The sequence below is a fragment of the Bacillus rossius genome, chromosome 7 (genome assembly GCF_032445375.1).
Source record: "Bacillus rossius redtenbacheri isolate Brsri chromosome 7, Brsri_v3, whole genome shotgun sequence".
Classification (NCBI taxonomy): Eukaryota; Metazoa; Arthropoda; class Insecta; order Phasmatodea; family Bacillidae; genus Bacillus; species Bacillus rossius.
Window position 1 is genome coordinate 56610828 of NC_086335.1, and position 20311 is coordinate 56631138.

The 20311-nt window shown below is 39.7% G+C and overlaps 1 protein-coding gene and 2 non-coding genes across 7 annotated transcripts in view; all 3 read right to left on the minus strand.

Moving 5' to 3' along the window:
* Positions 1-20311, minus strand: part of LOC134534098 (trypsin-3-like) — an 80605-nt gene that overhangs the window by 4409 nt on the left and 55885 nt on the right. For 4 of the 5 annotated variants that reach the window (XM_063372147.1, XM_063372144.1, XM_063372146.1 and 1 more), the window contains exons 7-9: positions 10351-10439; positions 5095-5201; positions 1523-1664 (exon numbers count right to left, since the gene is read on the minus strand). In XM_063372147.1, the coding sequence (XP_063228217.1) occupies positions 1523-1664; positions 5095-5201; positions 10351-10439 (338 nt within the window). The remainder of the gene's footprint in view (positions 1-1522; positions 1665-5094; positions 5202-10350; positions 10440-20311) is intronic. The other variant, XM_063372148.1, reaches the window with a different exon arrangement.
* Positions 3372-3444, minus strand: Trnak-cuu (transfer RNA lysine (anticodon CUU)). Its single transcript has one exon. It is a non-coding gene; the product is annotated as a tRNA-Lys (tRNA).
* On the minus strand, positions 15032-15104 carry Trnak-cuu (transfer RNA lysine (anticodon CUU)). The gene has a single exon. It is a non-coding gene; the product is annotated as a tRNA-Lys (tRNA).

A 20311-nucleotide genomic window follows, 5' to 3' on the forward strand; every position in this document is an offset into this window, starting at 1 on the left:
ATGTAATATAAACAAAATCTTAAAAACACAATAATAATAATAATATAATTACCAATCCACCAGTTTAACCATATATTGAAATCAAAATCGTGACACGCATTTCAAAAACCCCGCGCCCGCGATGCAATGTAAATATAAAAAAATATATATCTGACCAGGAAGTCTGTCGCATCCGCCATTTTTTGTTGTTGCACGGACGTCGCCGTCGCGGTATTGTGATTCCAGCATCACGATTAAATGAACATTTCCGGGAGCCCTGCGTTAGGTCTATATTAAGTATCCTTCCGCCACACGCCTGCACAGGACTGTCACGAGCCCAGTGAACGATCTGTGGGCGCGCGAGTAGTGTGCAGAAGGGGATTCAGGGACAGGCTTCAGGCTGGGGATCAAGGATCAGATCCATAACCGGCCGCCATTTTGTAATCTTTTAAGGAAAATTTCCACAAAATTCCTCAAAAACATACTCAAAATTCCTCAAAAAGTCACAAAACCTTTCCTTCCTTCAAGGGAAAAATTTCCTTCTTGAGGGAAAAAAATTACCGTTTTATTCCACATAAATGCCGAAAGTTTGAAAAGTTGGCAAAGCGGCTTAAGACTCCGTAAAAAAATATTATATTCAAACCGCTAAGTATGGATCTTGACCTATTTTACCCTTATTATCACTGACATAACTAAGAAACTTCCCGTGCAATTTGACACTTCGCTTATATTTTCACCTAAAAACTTGAAATTAGATAATTTTATAAATAAAAAAAATTGGTTGTCTGTAAAGTCAAGTTTAACGTGACAACTTCATAACAAAACATTGATGAAATGATTGCATACTTTTATGAATAAAATTGAATCAATTTTTATTTTGATAATAAAAGAATAAATACTTGAAATTATACTAGTAATCAGATTTTTAAAATGCAAGAATAATTAACCTTTATTGCCGAAATTGTTGTTGTAATAAGCAACAAAAACCACGTTAACTTTTCACTTCACTTTATAAACAGTCAAGGAAACAGTTCACGTGTAGATGGCTTGTAATTAATTTTTTAAACTGGCGTTTAGCTATAAAGTTTAAATACAATTAACTATGAACAAGTTTTCATATAAATAAACTGTAATCAAATATCTATCATCAATTATATGAATCACCATAATTCTTTAAGTCAATTGTAACATAACCTATTATTACTGCACTCGCCGACAGATGCTACCTTTTTTTTTAATAATAAAACAATAAATACTTGAAATTATACTAGTAATCAGATTCATTTTCTTACACAGATTTGACGCAGAAACACATTTATAAACAAAGTTTTAAGTTTTCACTTCTGTCGGTGCGGCGCAAGCGTACAATGAGCGTAACGGGACACAGCGCAACGGAAAAAATGTACGTAACGGGACACTTTTTCCTGCGTGCAGCCGGCGTTCATCGATTTATTATACGTTGTCACGTCAAAAATTTAATAATAATTTTAAAAAGGAACATAACGATGTAGCGGTGTTGAGAACAGCGGGCGGAGTCACGCACCCTGATCAGCGACACGTCATTGTTGTAGGTGGCGCCCACGCCGTAGCGCGGGTGTTCCAAGATGGCCGCCGCCCGACGGAGGACGCCTCCAGTGTAGCGGCTCGCCGTGCCGGCCCGCACCGCCAGAGACGACGGGGCGTAACTGTGGACGGCATCTCCGCGTCACAACTGGGAATCCTTCTTTTCACAGACGAGAGAAACAAACTCCCGATCGTGCATCTTCGGTTTTTTTATGTTCATTGTAAATAAATATGGCGGTGTTGATAAAAGGATACATAATGGTCAATTAGGTTAGGTTAGCTACTTTATAAATACTTTAAAACATCGTGGAAGGTTGATTTGGTTAGGATAGCTACATAAAAGATACGGGGGGAAAAAAAAGCATGAACTTCGGGGAACTTCGGGTTTTTTGGCTCTCTCGTCTGTGAAAAGAAGGCTTCCCGTCACAACTTAGAACAGCCACAACTTGCAACTATTGAAAAAAAAAAAAATATTCACATGACGTGGAACCGTAGAACATGGCCCCCACAAGAGTGGGTCCGGGCCGAGCCTGATTTCATTTTTTCTGTAACTGTTTTCATTTTTATCTCAGCGTGTGAAATAAATATACATACTAGCTGTGGTAAAATAATTCTATAAATAACGCTTAGTTTGGACTTATAAAATACACAGTAACCATAATTATACCCTGTATTTTTCAGGTTAAATAACATTCTAAAAAGAGTGTAGGTAAGAAACAACCATGCAATTATAATGTAGCACGTGACGCACGTGACTGTAAAATTTGGAGGGGGGGGGGGGGGGGGAACTCCGATTCTGGATCTAGGGCCCGTTATCGAATGTGGGGGCCATGCCGTTTAACGATCATAACGCAGGAAGAAGAAAAAACCGTAACTTACATACACACAAGGCCAATCCACACAACTTAGAAGCACCATGATTAAAAATATTACAACTTAGAAACACACAAACCCCGAACAACACAACTTAGAACGTGTTAACTTAGAACTGTCATACATTAGAAAATTCCAATTCGTGTGTTTCTAAGTTACGTCAGGCAGTCTGCAAGGCGCGAGTTCCTGCACAGAGAGGCAGTTGGTAGTACTGCAAGGATGAGGACGAGCGAGCGCGATCTGTTGCGTTGTTCTGGAATCACAACAGCGCGAATACAGTAAACTCCCTATTATCCGCGCATGCTATGAAAAAATACAGCACATATGTAAATCTGTATTTTATTACAAGTGAGCAAATTTTAACTCTACTGACGAGTGTATTGTGTGCAGTATACAGTAAAACGCCACAGACCCTCTCGGAACTCACGCAGTAGGCTGGCATGCGTTTCTATTTTTGTCTCTGTCGCACTTTGGTTCTAGTCGTATGGTTGAGCACTTTTATGTTTACATTACTGAAAAGTATTGTATGTTAATTATTCATTAAAATACTAACATTTTAGCATTATTTAATTTTTTTACTATTAATTGTAACTTTTACTGTACATAAATTTTTAGATTTTTAAGTTCAAATTAATGTTTCCTTTTTTGTTTCCCATTTTCGGCTCTTTTGCGGATTATCCGCGATTTTCACTATCCGCGGTGGCCCTGCCACTTAATTTCGCGGATAATCGGGAGTGTACTGTATATCTAACCAACCACGTGCGACCCGTCCATGACGTCAGCGCGACAAACAATAAAACGGCGGACGCAACATATTTCACGATTAGGAACATTTTATAATTCCCATCGCGCCTTTCGAGCATTATTTCCTGCGTGCGACTCTGGTCGTCATGTGAAAAGTGCTGTAAATGATTAATTCGTAAAGTGCATTTTTCATTATCAATATAAAAAACCTTCGCCCAACGTGGGGCTCGAACCCACGACCCCGAGATTAAGAGTCTCGTGCTCTACCGACTGAGCTAGCCGGGCAGTTGGTAGAACTGGTTTATTTAATTTAATATTATCGCCAACCTTGGCAGCTAAATCTATATATAACACACAGCAGAAACCAGCCCGTAAGAGAAGGGGGGGGGGGGGGAACGCGGTATTTCTTGGTCCGCTTACCTGCCCCCCTCATTCACCAAGATTTTTATGCTTTCCGAACATGTATTTATTTATACCATTTATATTTTTGTTATTAAATCTTACTGCATTCCACATAGTTTTTTTAAGTTGGTAAATTGTTCAATCAGGACAACATACACACAATATATGCACACAGTGTTATTTATATCTACACAGATATTAGATTTATGACGTGTCAGGGTTAATATGGTCCAATCAGGCCATTTCGTCCTTCAAACGTAGATTCGGATATCGCAATGAAACACAGGTCCTAAAATTCCTTTCATCCCTACAAATGCACAATGTTACTAAACAATTTGAACAGTTTTAACAACCTTACAGCATCGGCGTGTCATTTATATTATAACATTTCTCTGTAAAATGATGTATACAGAACGAGTTCGCAATCTACGGAGCATATATTTAATGGATGGGAGGAAATGCTGAAACAAACAATCATCTTTAAGGAACATGAGACCGGAAACGAAACCCTGCAGACGTAAGTAAAAGGCGCGGAACAGTAGGGTGCAAATTTGAGTTTGGCGGGCTTCAGAGGACTGCTCCATTGGCTGAGTACTACCTTTGAATATATATATTCAAAGGTACTACGATCACATGTTCGGCTTTGGAGATTAGCGCAGTGTTTGGTGAGTACGACGGCTGCGATTAAAGATTTGACAAACAGCAAATAGCGCATTCGCAGAGATGGCCGATGCGTTTAAAAAAAAAAAAAAAAAAAAAAAAAACTCAAGTACTAGAATATCTAATGTTCTGATATCATTACTTTGTGGTTTATTTTTACGTAAATCCCGACGGGGCTAATGTCCTATTTTTTTTTTTTTCAAATTTTGACGTGAAAAAAAACTGTCTATTCGCTCGTCACAGCGATAGTCGGTCGAACTTTCTTGTGTGACAAAATAGAACGGATATACCTACACGCAGTATTTGTTTTGTCTGTGACGTCGCACCAGTGTAGGCGCATGCATACTTTGTGTGAGGACATAGAAGGGCGTAGCGTGTAAACGCGTGTAGGCGAGGCGCCGCACGCCGTCGTGAAGAGCTGGCTGGCTGACTGCGGAGAGCTCCGGGGGAACACGCCACCGCAGGGGACGCACCACAACGCCGAAATACCACAACGCCGAAATACCACAACGCCGAAATACCACAACGCCGAAAAATGCCATTGCAGGACTACCACAAAGGTTAGGTTAGGTTAGACTAGGTTAGGTTAGACTAGGTTAGGTTAGGCTAGGCTAGGATAGGCTAGATTAAGTTAGGTTAGGTTATATTACGCTAGGTTAGGTTAGGTTATGTTTGATTGTGGTATTTCGGTGTTAAGGTACATTTAAGAAACGCACACAAATTCATTCAGTTGTTATATCGGCGTTGTGGTACACAGCAGTTTTCTAGCTGCTGGCGTTGCGGTCAATTTTGACATTCGGCGTTGTGGTATTTCGGCGTCGTGGTAACGACCCGCCACCGCAAGACGCGGCCTGCAAGAGGACGAGGGCTCACTTGACGGTGCAGTGCGCAGCGGTCAGCACCCACGACTCGGCGATGAGCGAGCCGCCGCACAGGTGCGACAGCAGCGCTCCGCCCAGGTACGACACCTGGAGGGACACCTGCAACCACACACACACACACACGCACATAGCTAGAGCCACGGAATTCTCGCGCATTCATTTAGGCGCAAGCTAGAATGCAAACCTCCACACTGTCGTCGCACTGTGTTCAGTGTCGAATCCAGGATTTTGGTTTGGGAGGGGCTTGACCCAGCTGAGGCTAGGCTTTATCAAGGCAAACACTAAAACGATAGTGGACCCAGATGCTTTTGGAGGGGGCTTGAGCCCCATAGCCCCCCCCCCCCTTCTGGATCCGCTACTGACTGTGTTCGTGATTGGACCGCAGTTATCTGGACACGCCCCTTCTACGACCGGAGAGCCAACGATCTCCAGAGAAGTAAGCGAATCAGGTAGTGGCAAATAACAAGGATAAAAAAATGTTCTCGCTGAGAAATCAACCAATGGGATGGTAAACATGGGTCGAGCACACCTATGACTTTGAATTATATCCCGAGGCCAGAGGAATCCGCGAAATTTCCGGGACTCTACACATAGCTTACCACCGCGCAAACACTTCAACGCCAGCCGGAGTCGCAGTGCCGCTACGGTACTAGCCTGCACAGCTAGCAGAGGTCGGACAGTCCTCCCCGGACCACGGGTTCACCGGGTGCTTTGAGGGGTCCCGGCGTGATGAAGGCGTCAGCGGTGCTGATGAAGACTAAAGCCCTTTTCACAATACCGCGACGCGACGCGACGTGACGTCATACCAAACCAGCCAATCACAACTACATCGCTCGCGATGCGCGACAGCTCACTTGGCGACGAGGCTGTTTCGTCGCTTCGGCGATGTCGCTAATGACGTCAGAAATAACAACCAATCAGAAACAAGATTGTGGTAAAGAAGAGGAAGAACTGAAAACAAGAGGTAAGAAACGATGTATTGATGCATCTAAGTAATGTTAGTAAACAACACCTGGATTTTGTTCAATTCAAATGGGTTTTGAAGAGCGTCTGATTGATGAAGTTCAGAAAAAGCCGTGTTTGTACGATGTTTCTAGCAAACAATATTGTAATCAGACGGAGAAAAATAATGCTTGGTTAGAAATATATTATGGGCTTCGCGATGCCTATCCATAATTAAATGCTTATACCAGTCAGTCAGTGTACAAATATAATAACAATCTGAATATTACCGCCAAAAACTTTTGTTTACAACCATGTTGTAAAATATCCCCAGCAGAGTGCAGGCTGGTTCGGTTTTTTTCGCCAGCTGCATGGCGATCGCGTCGCGCTATTATGAAGTGCACTAGCTGGCGACATATATTTACGTCGCTGCCTTCGCTACATCATGTCGCCAGATCGCGTCGCATCGCGGTATTGTGAAAAGGCCTTTAGGGCTCAGGACACAGCCAACTGTCTGGTCAGCTGAGTGAGGCGGTGACTATGCTGGGTTGGTGGCCCCGGCCGCTGGTCATTGCCGGAGCTCTAACACCCTCCCGATCAAACAACAGGGAGTGATCCCTAGCAGTCCTGTTTTAATTTATTGCTCTGGAATGTATATAAAACGAACTGGAATGCTACTCCCACCCTACCCTGATGGGGCGCACATGTGGGAGGGGACCGTGAGAATGCCGGCCGTAGGTCAGAATAATCTTGCGACAGCCCAGCAGCCAATGAGACACAAGGTCGTCGTGACGTCACCCCGACGAAATGCGCGCCCCATACGGCCCGTGAAGAATAGATTGTATTGATAATGTCCTCGTGTCGTGACGCACGACGGAAATCGAAAAGGAAACCTTACAAAAACTAAACTTCAAAAAAACATTTACCTACTCGTCATATCTTTATGCTTAAAAATTAAATTTCGTTTTACGTGTGGGTAAACTTTTGTAGCAAACGTGCATTCATTCGGTCAGGCTTTAATTAAAATTCTTCGCACAGCTAACAGCAAAATGATTTTTTTCTGTTCCTAATTACCATATCTGTAACTTGATTACTTTTATCTAAAAATAAACTCAAGCTCACTTCGTGCCAGAGACGACTAAATTTTATGTTCAACTGTCAACAGGAAATAAAATCATTCTACAGGGCCTACACTGGTTTTAATACTGCATTCTATAGACGCATTCGGTACGGGAAGGTTTACGAACAGTCATATTATAATTCGCCGTGTTAATATTGTATTGTGAGCCTAATGCTATTAACTCTGTAGGAACGACGTCCAATCGGATTTGTCATGTCGTGTCCGTCGTGGCATTGTGACTCCAGCTTTTAAAAAAAACTCTGTGGCATCGTCTGTGCTTCGTAGTTGGCTGAGTCCACTGTCGGCACACCAATCACGGCCATCCAGTGCGGAAGCCAACGCGTCCTGAATGGCCGGACCAAAAAAAAGCAATGGCTTTTCTGCAGAATGTCACCTGGTACTAGGAATAAACTGATAGTGCGGATGTACCTTGTTGCAGTCTAATAGGCGTTCAGATCTTTTTTCCGCCAAAAATACATGGTCCTAGCCGTAGCATATAAAAATTGGTTGTCTGTAAAGTCGGTTTACGGACGATAGCTTAACGTGACGTCATAACAAAACATTGATGAAATGATTGCATACTTTTATGAATAAAATTTAATCTTTTTTTATTGAATTATCACTATTTTGTATGGATACAAAGAAGTAGTGAAATGAAATCTACAATTTAAATAATAAATTTACTTTTATTTGCACTCATTAATTCAAATATGTTTATTACTTTAACGAACAGATTATTTTAACTATAACTTTTATACATGTTTGCTATTTAACTTCTTCCAATCTGTGTTATTCTGTTAAGGATAGGATGATGATAGGAAAAGTAGGAAACGAATGGGAGTGTTTCAAGTTTAATGTACCTCGAAAAAGTCAAATCGATGGTTGTTCCAATCGAGTGGAAGAGAGATAGATGCGGCGCAAGCGTACAATGAGCGTAACGAGACACAGCGTAACGGGATAATGTGCGTAACGGGACACTTTTTCGTGCGTGCAGCCAGCGTTCATCGATTTATTAGACGTTGTCACGTCAAAAAGTTTTAAAAATTACACCACACAAAGGTGTATATTCTATAACTGTTTTATTTGTACGATGGCAATCATTTACTCGTATTTTTTTTAAGTAAAGAATATGATTATTATAGCTGTGACTGCCGAGGTGACTTATAGTGTGATCCAACTCGGCCGGGCTCTTGTGATGATTGACAGACGTGAGCCGAGGTGCCGTAAATTACGACTGTAGGTGTGCCGCATAGGCCCCGAAGGGAGATTACGCGAGCCTTTAATGCCAGCGAAGAATTGAAACGACCTTGTCATCTGTTTTCAGGCTGTTCGCGAACAGCCGGCAAACTAACTCCAGACGGTCTGCGTGGTAACGCCGGGTGGGAACTGAACTCCCGGTGTAGCCGAACGGTTTGAGGATCCGTGCCACAGACAGGGGTAGGAGAAGAGTTTCAAAACCTGCTTCCGTCAATTTGAAACGGAAAACCACGGACACAATTTTGTAGTAATTTTTTTACACACATTAATTCTACTACTACTACTCGTTTTTTGGCTCCAAAACGTCTTAGGCCTATCTGCTATTTGGCTACTAGACTAGGAGGCTACGACACTTCAAGACTACAAGACTACTAGGCTACAAGACTACTAGGCTACAAGTCCACGTGTCTACGAGACTACTTGGGTTTAACTGTCTTGGACTCCATTTAGCTGCGAGAGTTAATATGTAAGTAAAACATATATATATGCATATACATTTTAAAAGTATTTTCAAGATAAAACATATTATTAAGAGTGAGAAAACAGGTTCGTAATGTCTGTTCACAAACAAATCAATATTTGATCCAGTCCGCGGTTCATTCTCGCCATTGGCTCACACTACAGCTCACCCCTTACCCCGCATCACTGATCCCGAAACACACGCACAGTCCCGATATACCCATCCATCGCCCGTCGCGCGCGTTCGCTTACATTGTTGAGGAATGTCAGTCGTCTCTCGTCATCTTTACCGCACACGCACCTCCTGGCTCGGAGTGACGCTCTTATGGCCCTCGGCCATCCGGCTGGAATGGTCTTCACCCCCGGCCCGAAGCACCCAGAACAGTGGCGTCCCGCTCGCGCCACTCCACGCGGCGGCCTCTGCAGGCGCGCAGGAGCCCGGGGCCGCGAGGGAGGAGGGTAGCCGGACAACCTTTGCTCCGTCACGCGGTCACGTTCCTTAGCACGCTCGTGACAATATAATAATAAATTTCGATACAAAAATAAATTGGTTGTCTGTAAAGTCGGTTTACGGACGATAGTTTAACGTGACAACGTCATAACAAAACACTGATGAAATGATTGCATACTTTTATGAATAAAATTGAATCATTTTTATTGAATTATCACTATTTTGTATGGATACAAAGAAGTAGTGAAATGAAATCTACAATTTAAATGATAAATTTACCTTTATTAGCACTCATTAATTCAAATATGTTTATTACTTTAACGAACAGATTATTTTAACTATAACTTTTATACATGTTTGCTATTTTACTTCTTCCAATCTGTGTTATTCTGTCAAGGATAGGACGATGATAGGAAAAGTAGGAAACGAATGGGAGTGTTTCAAGTTTAAATGTGCCTCGAAAAAGTCAAATCGATGGTTGTTCCAATCGAGTGGAAGAGAGATAGATGCGGTGCAAGCGTACAATGAGCGTAACGGGACAATGTGCGTAACGGGACAATTTTTCGTGCGTGCAGCCTGGTGTTCATCGATTTATTAGACGTTGTCACGTCAATAAAATAAATTATTCCAGAATTATTTTAAATACTTGTATATTCGAACTTTCCCAGGCGTGCTAAGCCTCTCCTGGCGGGCTCACATTAGTTCGCCGAGATACGACACAAGCTATTGTTAGGGACCGGAAAAATTCGCGGGTGCAATGACCTGTAGGATGAACTCCATAGTTCTATGTACACTCGGTCAAATGTCATCCACTCATTGGTTGCTGTCTTGTGAGACGTCCGAACGTAGCAGCCTGTGATTCGATACAGCTTTGGTTGGGTGTTTCTCATTGACCCAGCGTCATCCAGGTGAGTTGTGAGCCAATAGCAGAGGCATCACTGAAGTATAACTATTTGTATTTTAGCCTATCGCGAAATGAACTCGCGAATTTTTCCGGTCTCTAGCTATTGTGTACTCACGTGGTAGGGGTACTCCTCTATAGTCGCAGGCGTCCCTCCCACTATTCGGCCGTCGAGCTCTCGAATTAGGTCCTCGTGCTCTTCGGCCCCTGGGACACAAGCACACGGCGACTCAGCCGAGGAAGGTTTACTTCTGCTACATAGGAGACTTTTGTTTTGTACTTTCACAAAAGGATTCCTTTGGGAACCAGTCGCCAAGAATTAGTTCGTAACACCACAAGGAAACTAATGTTTAATTTTTACATCACATTGCTATGGTTATTTTTGCATGTATGAAATACGTTTTTGGAATCAGTACTGAATATATATATATATATATATATATATATATATACACAATATATATATATATATATATATATATATATATATATATATATACACACATACATACATACATACATACATACATACATACATACATACATAGGCTACATACATACATACATACACACATAGTAGGGCTTACGAAAATGTTTAAATATTGATTAATGTAATTTATATATATATATACATACACACACATAGTAGGGCTTACGAAAATGGTTAAATATTGATTAATGTAATTTTTTTTAAACCATGGGAAATATAATCGAATATTCAACAATTTGACTTCATCTTTAATCATGCTTATTAATGTGCGCGTGCGCAGTTAGTACTGGAAAGATATACAGGGAACTGTTTAGAAACAACTTAAACTAACGAAGGAGCTGTGAAAACAAGAAAGCATAAATGACCGGGAAAAAATCCGAACCCAGTAGTAACGCGAACATTTTATTTGTAGCGATACAGTTACTTTCATTTTAATGTGCAAATTTACTTATTTCTGTACTTTTACATCATAATTTCAGTTCAATTTACAAAAAGAATTTATTATAGTGTAGTCGCACAGCTAAAAACAAGGTGTGAACCCAACTTATTGCCACCCCTCCCTCCCCTTCAGATCTTGCAGCACGTATGGAGACATGTTTGGTAATCTCACTCCTTTGAAGGTCGGATCCATTGGTATAATTATTTCTATGTTTGGTCGATAAAAATGTAAGTTTGTTTATGTTAGGGATTGGTCACGTCTTCCTAAAACATGATAAGTGTGTGAAGGTTTTTTTTCCCTTCAGCTAATTTTTGGGCCATACATATTGATTAGACGTCCAAAAAATTGGCTAAGGTGTAGTCTTCACATTAAATTACATTTTTTAAAAGGTATCGTGTTTAACGTCGGAGATTCTAACTCATATTTACTAACCATCATCAGACGTGGTTAAAATGTGACTAACTATGTCCCAACATTCCGGCTCCTGACAATTCCTAACTCCATATGGGGTTTGTTCGTCTAATGTTATGTGTTTACATTTTGGATAATAACATCATAGCTGTTTAAAAATCACGTCCAAACAATTCAACCATGAGAGAATTTTCCCCCTGTTTTACGCATGCATTACGCGCAGGGAACATGAGTTTCTGTGTGCCATAATAGCAAGCAACATCAATGTTATTCCATGAAAGAGAAAACATAGGTTATTGACTGCACTGATTAGGAAAGTGTTTTCACGGACCGATGACGTCGTGTTGTGAATAGCTTTGCTAGCTGACCGACGAAAGTGTGACGCACAGACGGATAATTGGACAGAGGTGATGGTCAAATTGATAGCTCTTGTAAATAAACTCAAATTGCAAAGACACTGAAATAATAGGAAACATTAATAGAAAAAAAGAAAAAAAACTGTACTTAAGTGTTGTAAACATTATTTATGCATAGAATCTGTATGACACCAAATATCTGAATTGTAATTGTTTCCCCTGATATGTTTATTGATAATGTGTAATGTTTAGTATTTAAAATAATACTTTAATACAAATTAAAACAATTATATTTGAAAAAGTTATTAAAGGCGTATGTTTTTCAAACTAAAAAAAACTTGGTCTGGTGGCTAGTGTGACTGGCTGGTGGGCCAAGGTGCCCGGGTTCGATTCCCGGCCGGGGAGGGGATACAGCAAACCTTCTCCCTGGGTTCAGGACTGGATGTTTGCGATCTCCCTTAAACCTTCATCCCGCGGAAGACAATGGCAAACCATCGCGGAATCATCCTGCCTTGGCAAGCACAGAGAGGTCACATCTGTCTTCGCCGTGGTGTTGTCTGTGCTCACCACACCAAGTACTGGGTAAAACGACTCATCATAATTACCACACCAAGTTTCAACTATGAACAATATGTACTTGGGCATTGCATTACTTGGTCGAAACAAAAAAAAATTTCTTTGCCCGAAGCTTATATAAAATCCTCATTCCAATGTTCAAACAGTTTGTCGGTAAAATTGTACAACTTACCAAGAGAAGAGGCAAACGCGCAAGCGACAACTAGAATGTGGAATATTTTCGTCTTCATTTCGGTCTAGCAAATACGCATTTGTCTCAGGACCTAAACGATTATATGCTTTCTCTCAGGTATAAAGAGCTTATGAATGCAATAAACCGTTCATGGTTATCTAATCGCAATATGGCTCACTGTTATCTTTTAGGACAAAATATCAGTCCACGCACATGACTCTTTTGGCATTATCAAAATTTTACTAAAAACGTTTTTTTATCAATTAGGTACATGTGGCAATTGTAATGGACGAAAAAGGCTTATTTTTAATAAATGTGAATGGTCACATGTAATTGCTAAAATAGGGTTTTCAGTAAACGAGTACTTTATTACAAAAAAAAATTGAAACGTATTACTGCATGCATCCTGTGCTAGGAGGGGATTGGCCAGCCATGGCAGCGATTGATTCCATGACTAACTCCCCTCACTTCTTAATACTAACCCGGGTAAAACCTGCATAGACACAGGGAAACCTTGGTCACTTACATGCGGGATTAAAAAATTTATGCATTAATTACAAGCAGATTGGTTACGGGAAACAGAGGGATGGTTCAGGAAGAAGAGTTGGACAGAGTAGAAAGTCTACCTTGCGGGGGGTTGGGTGCTTGGACTTTATGTCCACATTGGTGTTGCGGAGGGGGGGGGGGGGGGGGAGGGTCGGGTCGACTTTGTGTCATTTCCAGCCAGGCAGCCGAAACTTTCAGAGGATGTGGACAATACAATACAGCAACAAGTTAGTAAATTGCGATTGCTCTCATATGATCGCCAATAGTGCACTAGCGTTAAATAAACAGTTATTGTTCTCGAAACAACCAATAGCAAAGCAACTTCTGTTCCTGAGAAACTGCGACTGCTCTCAATCCGACGATAGCTTCGCTTTCTTATTTTCTTTTACGTTCTACCCGACTGAAGATTTTTTCTTCTTTGTGAACACGACTATTGTTGGCACCGAAGTGCCAGGTAGAAGAACTAAACTGCCATAGTTCTCAGTTCACCGATAGAGTGCAGCTACGGTTTCCACCGCAATAAATAATATAGTCCTTCAGTTCTGAGAACGCCACTTTACTTGTAATTATCGATACGCAAGACTTGTGCGAATTCAGTTCACATTTGAATTATAATGCATTAATTTTAGCCAATTACATTTCGTGACGTATCCTGCATGTACATATTTTTGGCACTGTTGCGTTTTTTTTATGACTTTCATGAAAATAAAAACTTTTTAGAAACACAACAGATCACCGATGACTGCGCTATCTGTATTTATGATAAAGATTATATAATACTACAGTTGTCCTCGTGGTTTTTGATGTGATTTGTATTATTAAGACTACGGAAGTATTGCATTTTATTATTATTTTTAATAAAAACGTTACAAATTGAATTTTACAATAGGCTGAAAGGCGTGAGAAGCACTCACTCTTGTAGAACACTATTGGGTTGATTACGAACACATCATATTTTGTTAAACACCGAATATCCATGACTTTGTAACGGTCTACAGCAATCTTTGATTATGAGTACACATTTCGGACGGTATTTATCGACTAGGTTGAAGTTAGCAGAAAAAATAAGTTGGAATAAAGCCAACTTCAGCCTAGTATTTATCGCACCTGTGCGGTGATACGTTATATACCACGTGTGTAACAGTTGGTACTGTGAAATGAATAAGAGGTTAGCGATGTAATTTAACTGTGATTAGTATTGAATAATGTGGAATTTTAGGGGCTAGATTTCCATTTTATCATAGCTAGGACTGTTAATGAGCCAAACCTATTTGCATTGGAGTTTAATGTAAATAATATTTGAGGTCAGGAACTATAACGGTACATAGTATTTTTATCTCTGTTTTTGTGGTTGCTATGACAGTACACAGGTGTTGCAACATTGACGACACAAATTTATTTTACTCTGTATTTAATTAAATAATTATGAAACAAATCATTGGTATTTGAAATGCCCGTAATAAAATGAAATAAAAAAAAGTATATTAATATATCAATGATATAGATTTTTTTTTTCATATTTCACAGACGTTGATTATTTAGTGGTTGCTGGTCCTTCGACAGCACTTGATTTATATCGAGACTCGCAAGTTTCACGGAATACAACGAAACACACGGCGAATGTCGTTTCGTTATCACCAAATGCGGTACGCGCTTCGGTGGAGCGTGAAGAATACCGCGAGTCTCCGCAATCAACCGGCAGCGATTACATAAAAAAAATAATAATAATAAATTTTTACGATGTGCGACACTGAATGCTCTATATGTGAACAGAACTATGAATAATACATTTTATTATAAAACGTTTTTCGCCCAATGTGGGGCTCGAACCCACGACCCCGAGATTAAGAGTCTCGTGCTCTACCGACTGAGCTAGCCGGGCAGTTACATAATATTGTTTTCAAAATATAACTTACCATCTAGGCCGCTGAATCTATTTATAACGGTCGAGCCAGCGAGGAATAGGCGGTAGCCGTTACCTCCCCAACACCTTTGAATTTTTTATTTTTTTAGTTTCATGCTTGACTAAGATGTGGTTAGGCAGAAGTTTGTTTTATATACTGTAATACCTTGACCATTGATATTTTATTAGTTAGTGAATTTTACTGCATTTATATTTTTATGTTCACGAATTTATCAACCAGAACAATATAGGCCTACACACATGAAGTAGCATTTCTGACAGTAGTATTAGCGCATTGAAATATTCATACATAGATTATTATGACGTCAGAGGGTTTACTGGGACCAAGCAGAGCATTTCGTCCCTCACGCATAGATTCGGATGGCAGAATTTAAGACCGGTCGTAACAGTCCTTTCACTAATATGCGGAATTAAATTAAATTTCTTGATGTGTAACATCTTTACACTCGGTGTACAGCAATTGTTGGGAGAAATTCCGTGAATACGACGGAAGTCGAGCAACGGAAATGTGTAAAAACCATGGAAACTTTATAATGTTTAGTGGATTTTAACAAGATGAGCAGTATTATATTGGTCCTTGTCAAAAATCAGATCAAAAGCTGGCGTTCAGTATTTTTCAAGTCTTTTTCGTTTTTACTGTGAATATTAGTGATATAAATTGTGTTTAAAATCTTATAGAGGTGTATTTATATAAGCGAGGTTCCCGTATGAATATTTTTTTGCAAGTGACTTGAATAAAAAAGAGATATGCAAAACTCCGTTCCCCCGGAGAAACCCCCGGAATGGCCACCGCATGGGGAGCCCAAGAAAAGAAACGGGCTCCCCATTTGGAAGCCACCTGGAAGGTTTTTTTCTGTTCCACCCACCGTTTCTTTGGTAGCCTTACTTGTTACAAGGGATTGTATTCCTACCAGAGAAAATGCCACCATTTTATCTGGGCAATCCGCCTTGGAGGAGCCGGGGCGCGAACCCGGGTCCTACAAGTCACAAGGCAGGCGCTCTACCCCAGAACCAGAGTGGTAGAGCGGATACTTGCAGTCTTCTTAACACTGTCATGATGTTATTCCACAAGTTTTCTGTAGTTTTGTGTGTAATTAATACGTGCAGTACGATCTAACTTCGGTAACGAACAAATTTATGTGTTCTTATGTTCAGCATGAATTATGTAATTTCATAACAGTGAAATATAATTTGTATAACTAGTCTGGAAATTTTTAGTTGATTTCCTGCAAACACACTTACAGTCCTGCTGTACAATAATTATATAGAACTATAGACTAGTAAAAAAATATGTACTGTCGATAATAATGTTATTTTGAAATAAATGTTAGATATTAAAAGAGTGTGTTTAGTTAAAATATGTGTGTGCTTACAAACATGAAGTTATTGTATAAACATTTTATTTATTTGGTTTTAAAGCCGCAGAAATTTTTTATATCACTTTTGGCTTTGTTTTTTGTTTTACCGTGCTTAATATGCGCAGCTAATACTGTAAAGATATTCAAACAACTGTTTGCAAATAGGAGTTTTCAAAATCTTAAATTAAGTACTAAATCAATGATAGTGTTGGAGATGTCAAATTAAAAGATACATTTTCATACTGACATCGCCGGAATTTCAAGTAATGATAGTACTGACTTTAAATCGATCAGTTTCTGAAGACTAAGAATTTAGATGACACTAGTTTTGTGAGAATTATTACTTACTTAGAAATATTCACATTATTTGAATACAACTATATTTTATTGGAACTTGTAGTACTCCTGAGTACAGAATTCTTGGTAATTAGTTAAGCAGGAGTATAAATGTTTTATTTAATACAATGAAACCCTCAGAAACGTAATTAAATCATCGGGATTATTAAACATGAACTTCTTTGAGCACACAATTACAAAAAGTTTTTATTTGATATTTGTGCACTTTGCAGTGACATCGCTATTTAATTATTTGTAATTTTAATTATAACAAAAAATGGAATTTGGTGTTTTTATTTTGGATGTGTAATATTTCTACGTGTATAAAACATGTATTATGTTTTAACTTTTACAGTATCAAAAAGTTCATTTAATGGTTGTGTATGTTTATTTTCGTCCAAAAAAAATATTTTGCAAAAAAAAAATCTTACAAGAGATTACACTTTTCTTACAATTTTGTTGTTTTATATTATTATGTTCGAACATTTCCTTCAGTTCAACAAAAGTAAATATAATAATTTCGTTATGAAATTAAATTCTCCATACATACTACACTTGATATTTTGAGATTATAACAAAATAATATATAATTTTGTTTTAAATACATTATTGTGCAAAAACACGGGTTTCAAATACCAAACAAGTATTTAAATAAAATTTTCTTTATTTAACATGTAATTTCAAAGATAAAATTTACTTTTACGACTATAAACACGCCTAAATTAACTGGAAAATATGTATGAACTGTCTATATCATAAAAGTCGTTGTGTTTATTGTGTTTTTCGTGCAGATTTGTGTAACATTTGTTTTTCAATCATTTCCACTTCAAAAGACAGAAAAAATAATAATTATTAGTTTGATTCAATAATATATAAAAATACAGCACAGTTTTGCAATTTTATTTAATTAAAGTTTTTTATTTAAGTACAGTCTGGTTTAGTAACGCCTGAGAAACTCTTCACCTAATTAATTTCTCACTCTAAATCTCCATCGCATTTAGTTTTCCCAGTCTTGGATACCATTTAATTGTTAACCATTTTGAATTTCGCAGCGTCGGAGTATTCTGAAATAATAATTTTTTTAAATCTTTTTCAGAATCTATTTGTTAGCTTGCTTTTTTTTTTTTTTTTTTTTTTTTTTTTTAAGCCGACTCTGGCGTTGTTACCCTTAGCCACGTCATTTCTTCCCCTTCCACTTCCGAGATCAAACAACTGTTACCATTATCTTTGAAAGATCTGTGCAGTGGGAGTGCATGACTTGATGTAAGCTTTTGGACATACGCCATTGCTAAGCAATGGCGTACGTCCAAAAGCTTACATGAAGTCAACTGTTACCATCACGAAAATTCGCCAGAGCGTCACCCCGTTTCCACGGCGACCCTAGCCGTGAACACCCTCTTTCCCAGCCTGTGCCGCGACCAATCCCAGCGCGCTTCAAGGGCCAGCACGCGAGTCAACCTAGGGTTTGGAAATACGCGTCCCGGACCCGAACCGATTAGTTCGGCAATGCTCAGCCTTCCGCCTACGTGACTACGTGCGACTAATGGAAGCCGAGTTCTTAGCTGCGGTGGTAGCCATGTAGTATGTTTACGTTCTAAATACGTTAGAAATTGTTGCAAGCACAAGGATATCTGGTGTTCTATTATTACTGTGTGGTTTATTTTTATTGTACTTGTGAATCCTGACCGTGTTATGATTTTGAAGATCTTTTTTTTTTTTTTAAATTAAATTAAATTTCGTAACCGTGACATGAAAACTCGTTGCCACTTGTTAGGTTCCCGTGCGCTGTGGAAGCAGCAGACGCGGGGTGTTGAAGCAGCTCGGGCGCGGCTCTAGACGCCGGTGTTGTCGGTGATCCAGCGGCGGAAGACGGCGACGCGGGCGTAGACCCCTGGGAGGCCGGGCCGCGCGCAGCCCTCGCCCCACGACACCACGCCGATCTGCTTCCCTGCGGCCGCCAGCGGGCCTCCGGAGTCGCCCTGCGCGGAGACGCCTCGCTCGCCTCAGTCGCCCCTCTCCCCTCACTCGTCTCACTCGCATCACTCGCATCACTCGCCCCAATCACTTCACTCACTTACTCACTGGCATCGCTCGCCTCAATAACGTCACACGCCTCTCTACCCTCACTCGCCTCAGTAACTTCACTCGCTTCTCTACTCTCACTCGCCTCAATTGTATCACTCACCTCACTTGCATCACTCGCCCCACTTGCCTCGCTCGGCTCCGTGTTGCGGTCGCAACAGCGCAGACTTTCACAACACGCTCTTTCAGTGAGACTTACAAATGGGAAAAATTGATTGAAATCATTATTTTTGACATCATACAGCCATTGCTATAGTTTTCACTGTTTATGTCATAGAAAAAAGCCCAAATAAAGATGAGTACACAAACACACGGAAAACAAGCCAAGATCAACAACAGTTGCAACTGTGTTCGTCTGTATTATCGTCGTTGTGTTCTCAGAATACCTGTTTAGCTTTTCATCGGTGATTTCACATGTGCGTCACTGTATTGTCGGTTTGTTGACCATATTACATGTTTAGTATCACCGTTTGTGTAGCAATTGTCTCGCCATTGTAACTTCACCGTGATCGTCTGTGCTGTGATATTGTTCTGACTAATTCATTCACGGAATTATCCGTGTTTTCTTAACATTTAATAATTGAAATCGTTGATTTTAGCTTATTTTCTGCGTGTTTGTGTACTCATCTTTCTTTGCCCCGTTCTTAGTGTTTTCTCAATGACACACAATACAAACTAGCAATGGCGTATGTTCAAAATAAGGATTTTTAAGTTAACCAATCATGTTCGACACATCTGTAATGTCGGTGCGACAGAATTCCCGAATGAAGTTTTTCCATTCACATCGCGTAGCGGGCGTGAAGTAACTGAAATGTGCATTATAATTATTTTGTTTTTGAATGCTGGTTAAACTGATGCGCTAGAGATGCAATTATATTTCATGTCTTTTTTAAGGTACTTTTACTAAATTTATGTGAAAAAAGTCTGCGTATCGTGATTTTTTTTAGAAAAATAAACATTATATACATAAAAATATTAAATTTGGATTATGCAAAATTTTCTCAAACCAACTTTTAAACATTCATGACTGACGTATACGTATTGTGAATGGAATGGCAAATACTTTTTATATCTAATGGTTTGTTTAGGTTTGACGTGCGGTTAAAAACAGCTATTTTTCTGTCGCATCTCGTTCGTCATTATTTTGGGAGTCCTAACGTACTAGGCCCGCATTCATTGCTCCAACCCTGAACCGCTTACCCACAATGCATTTCGGCTGGCGGGAACCTTGCAGGAAGACTTGAATTAAACTTGCTGTGCAGGAGAACTTGACTCAAGCTTGTTTCAAGCTCTTAACTCTTTTATCATTTTGACACCAACTTGGATTCGCCAGCTTGCGATAATCTTAACTGAGGCTAGCCGAGTAAATGTGTCGTAGCAAAATTAACT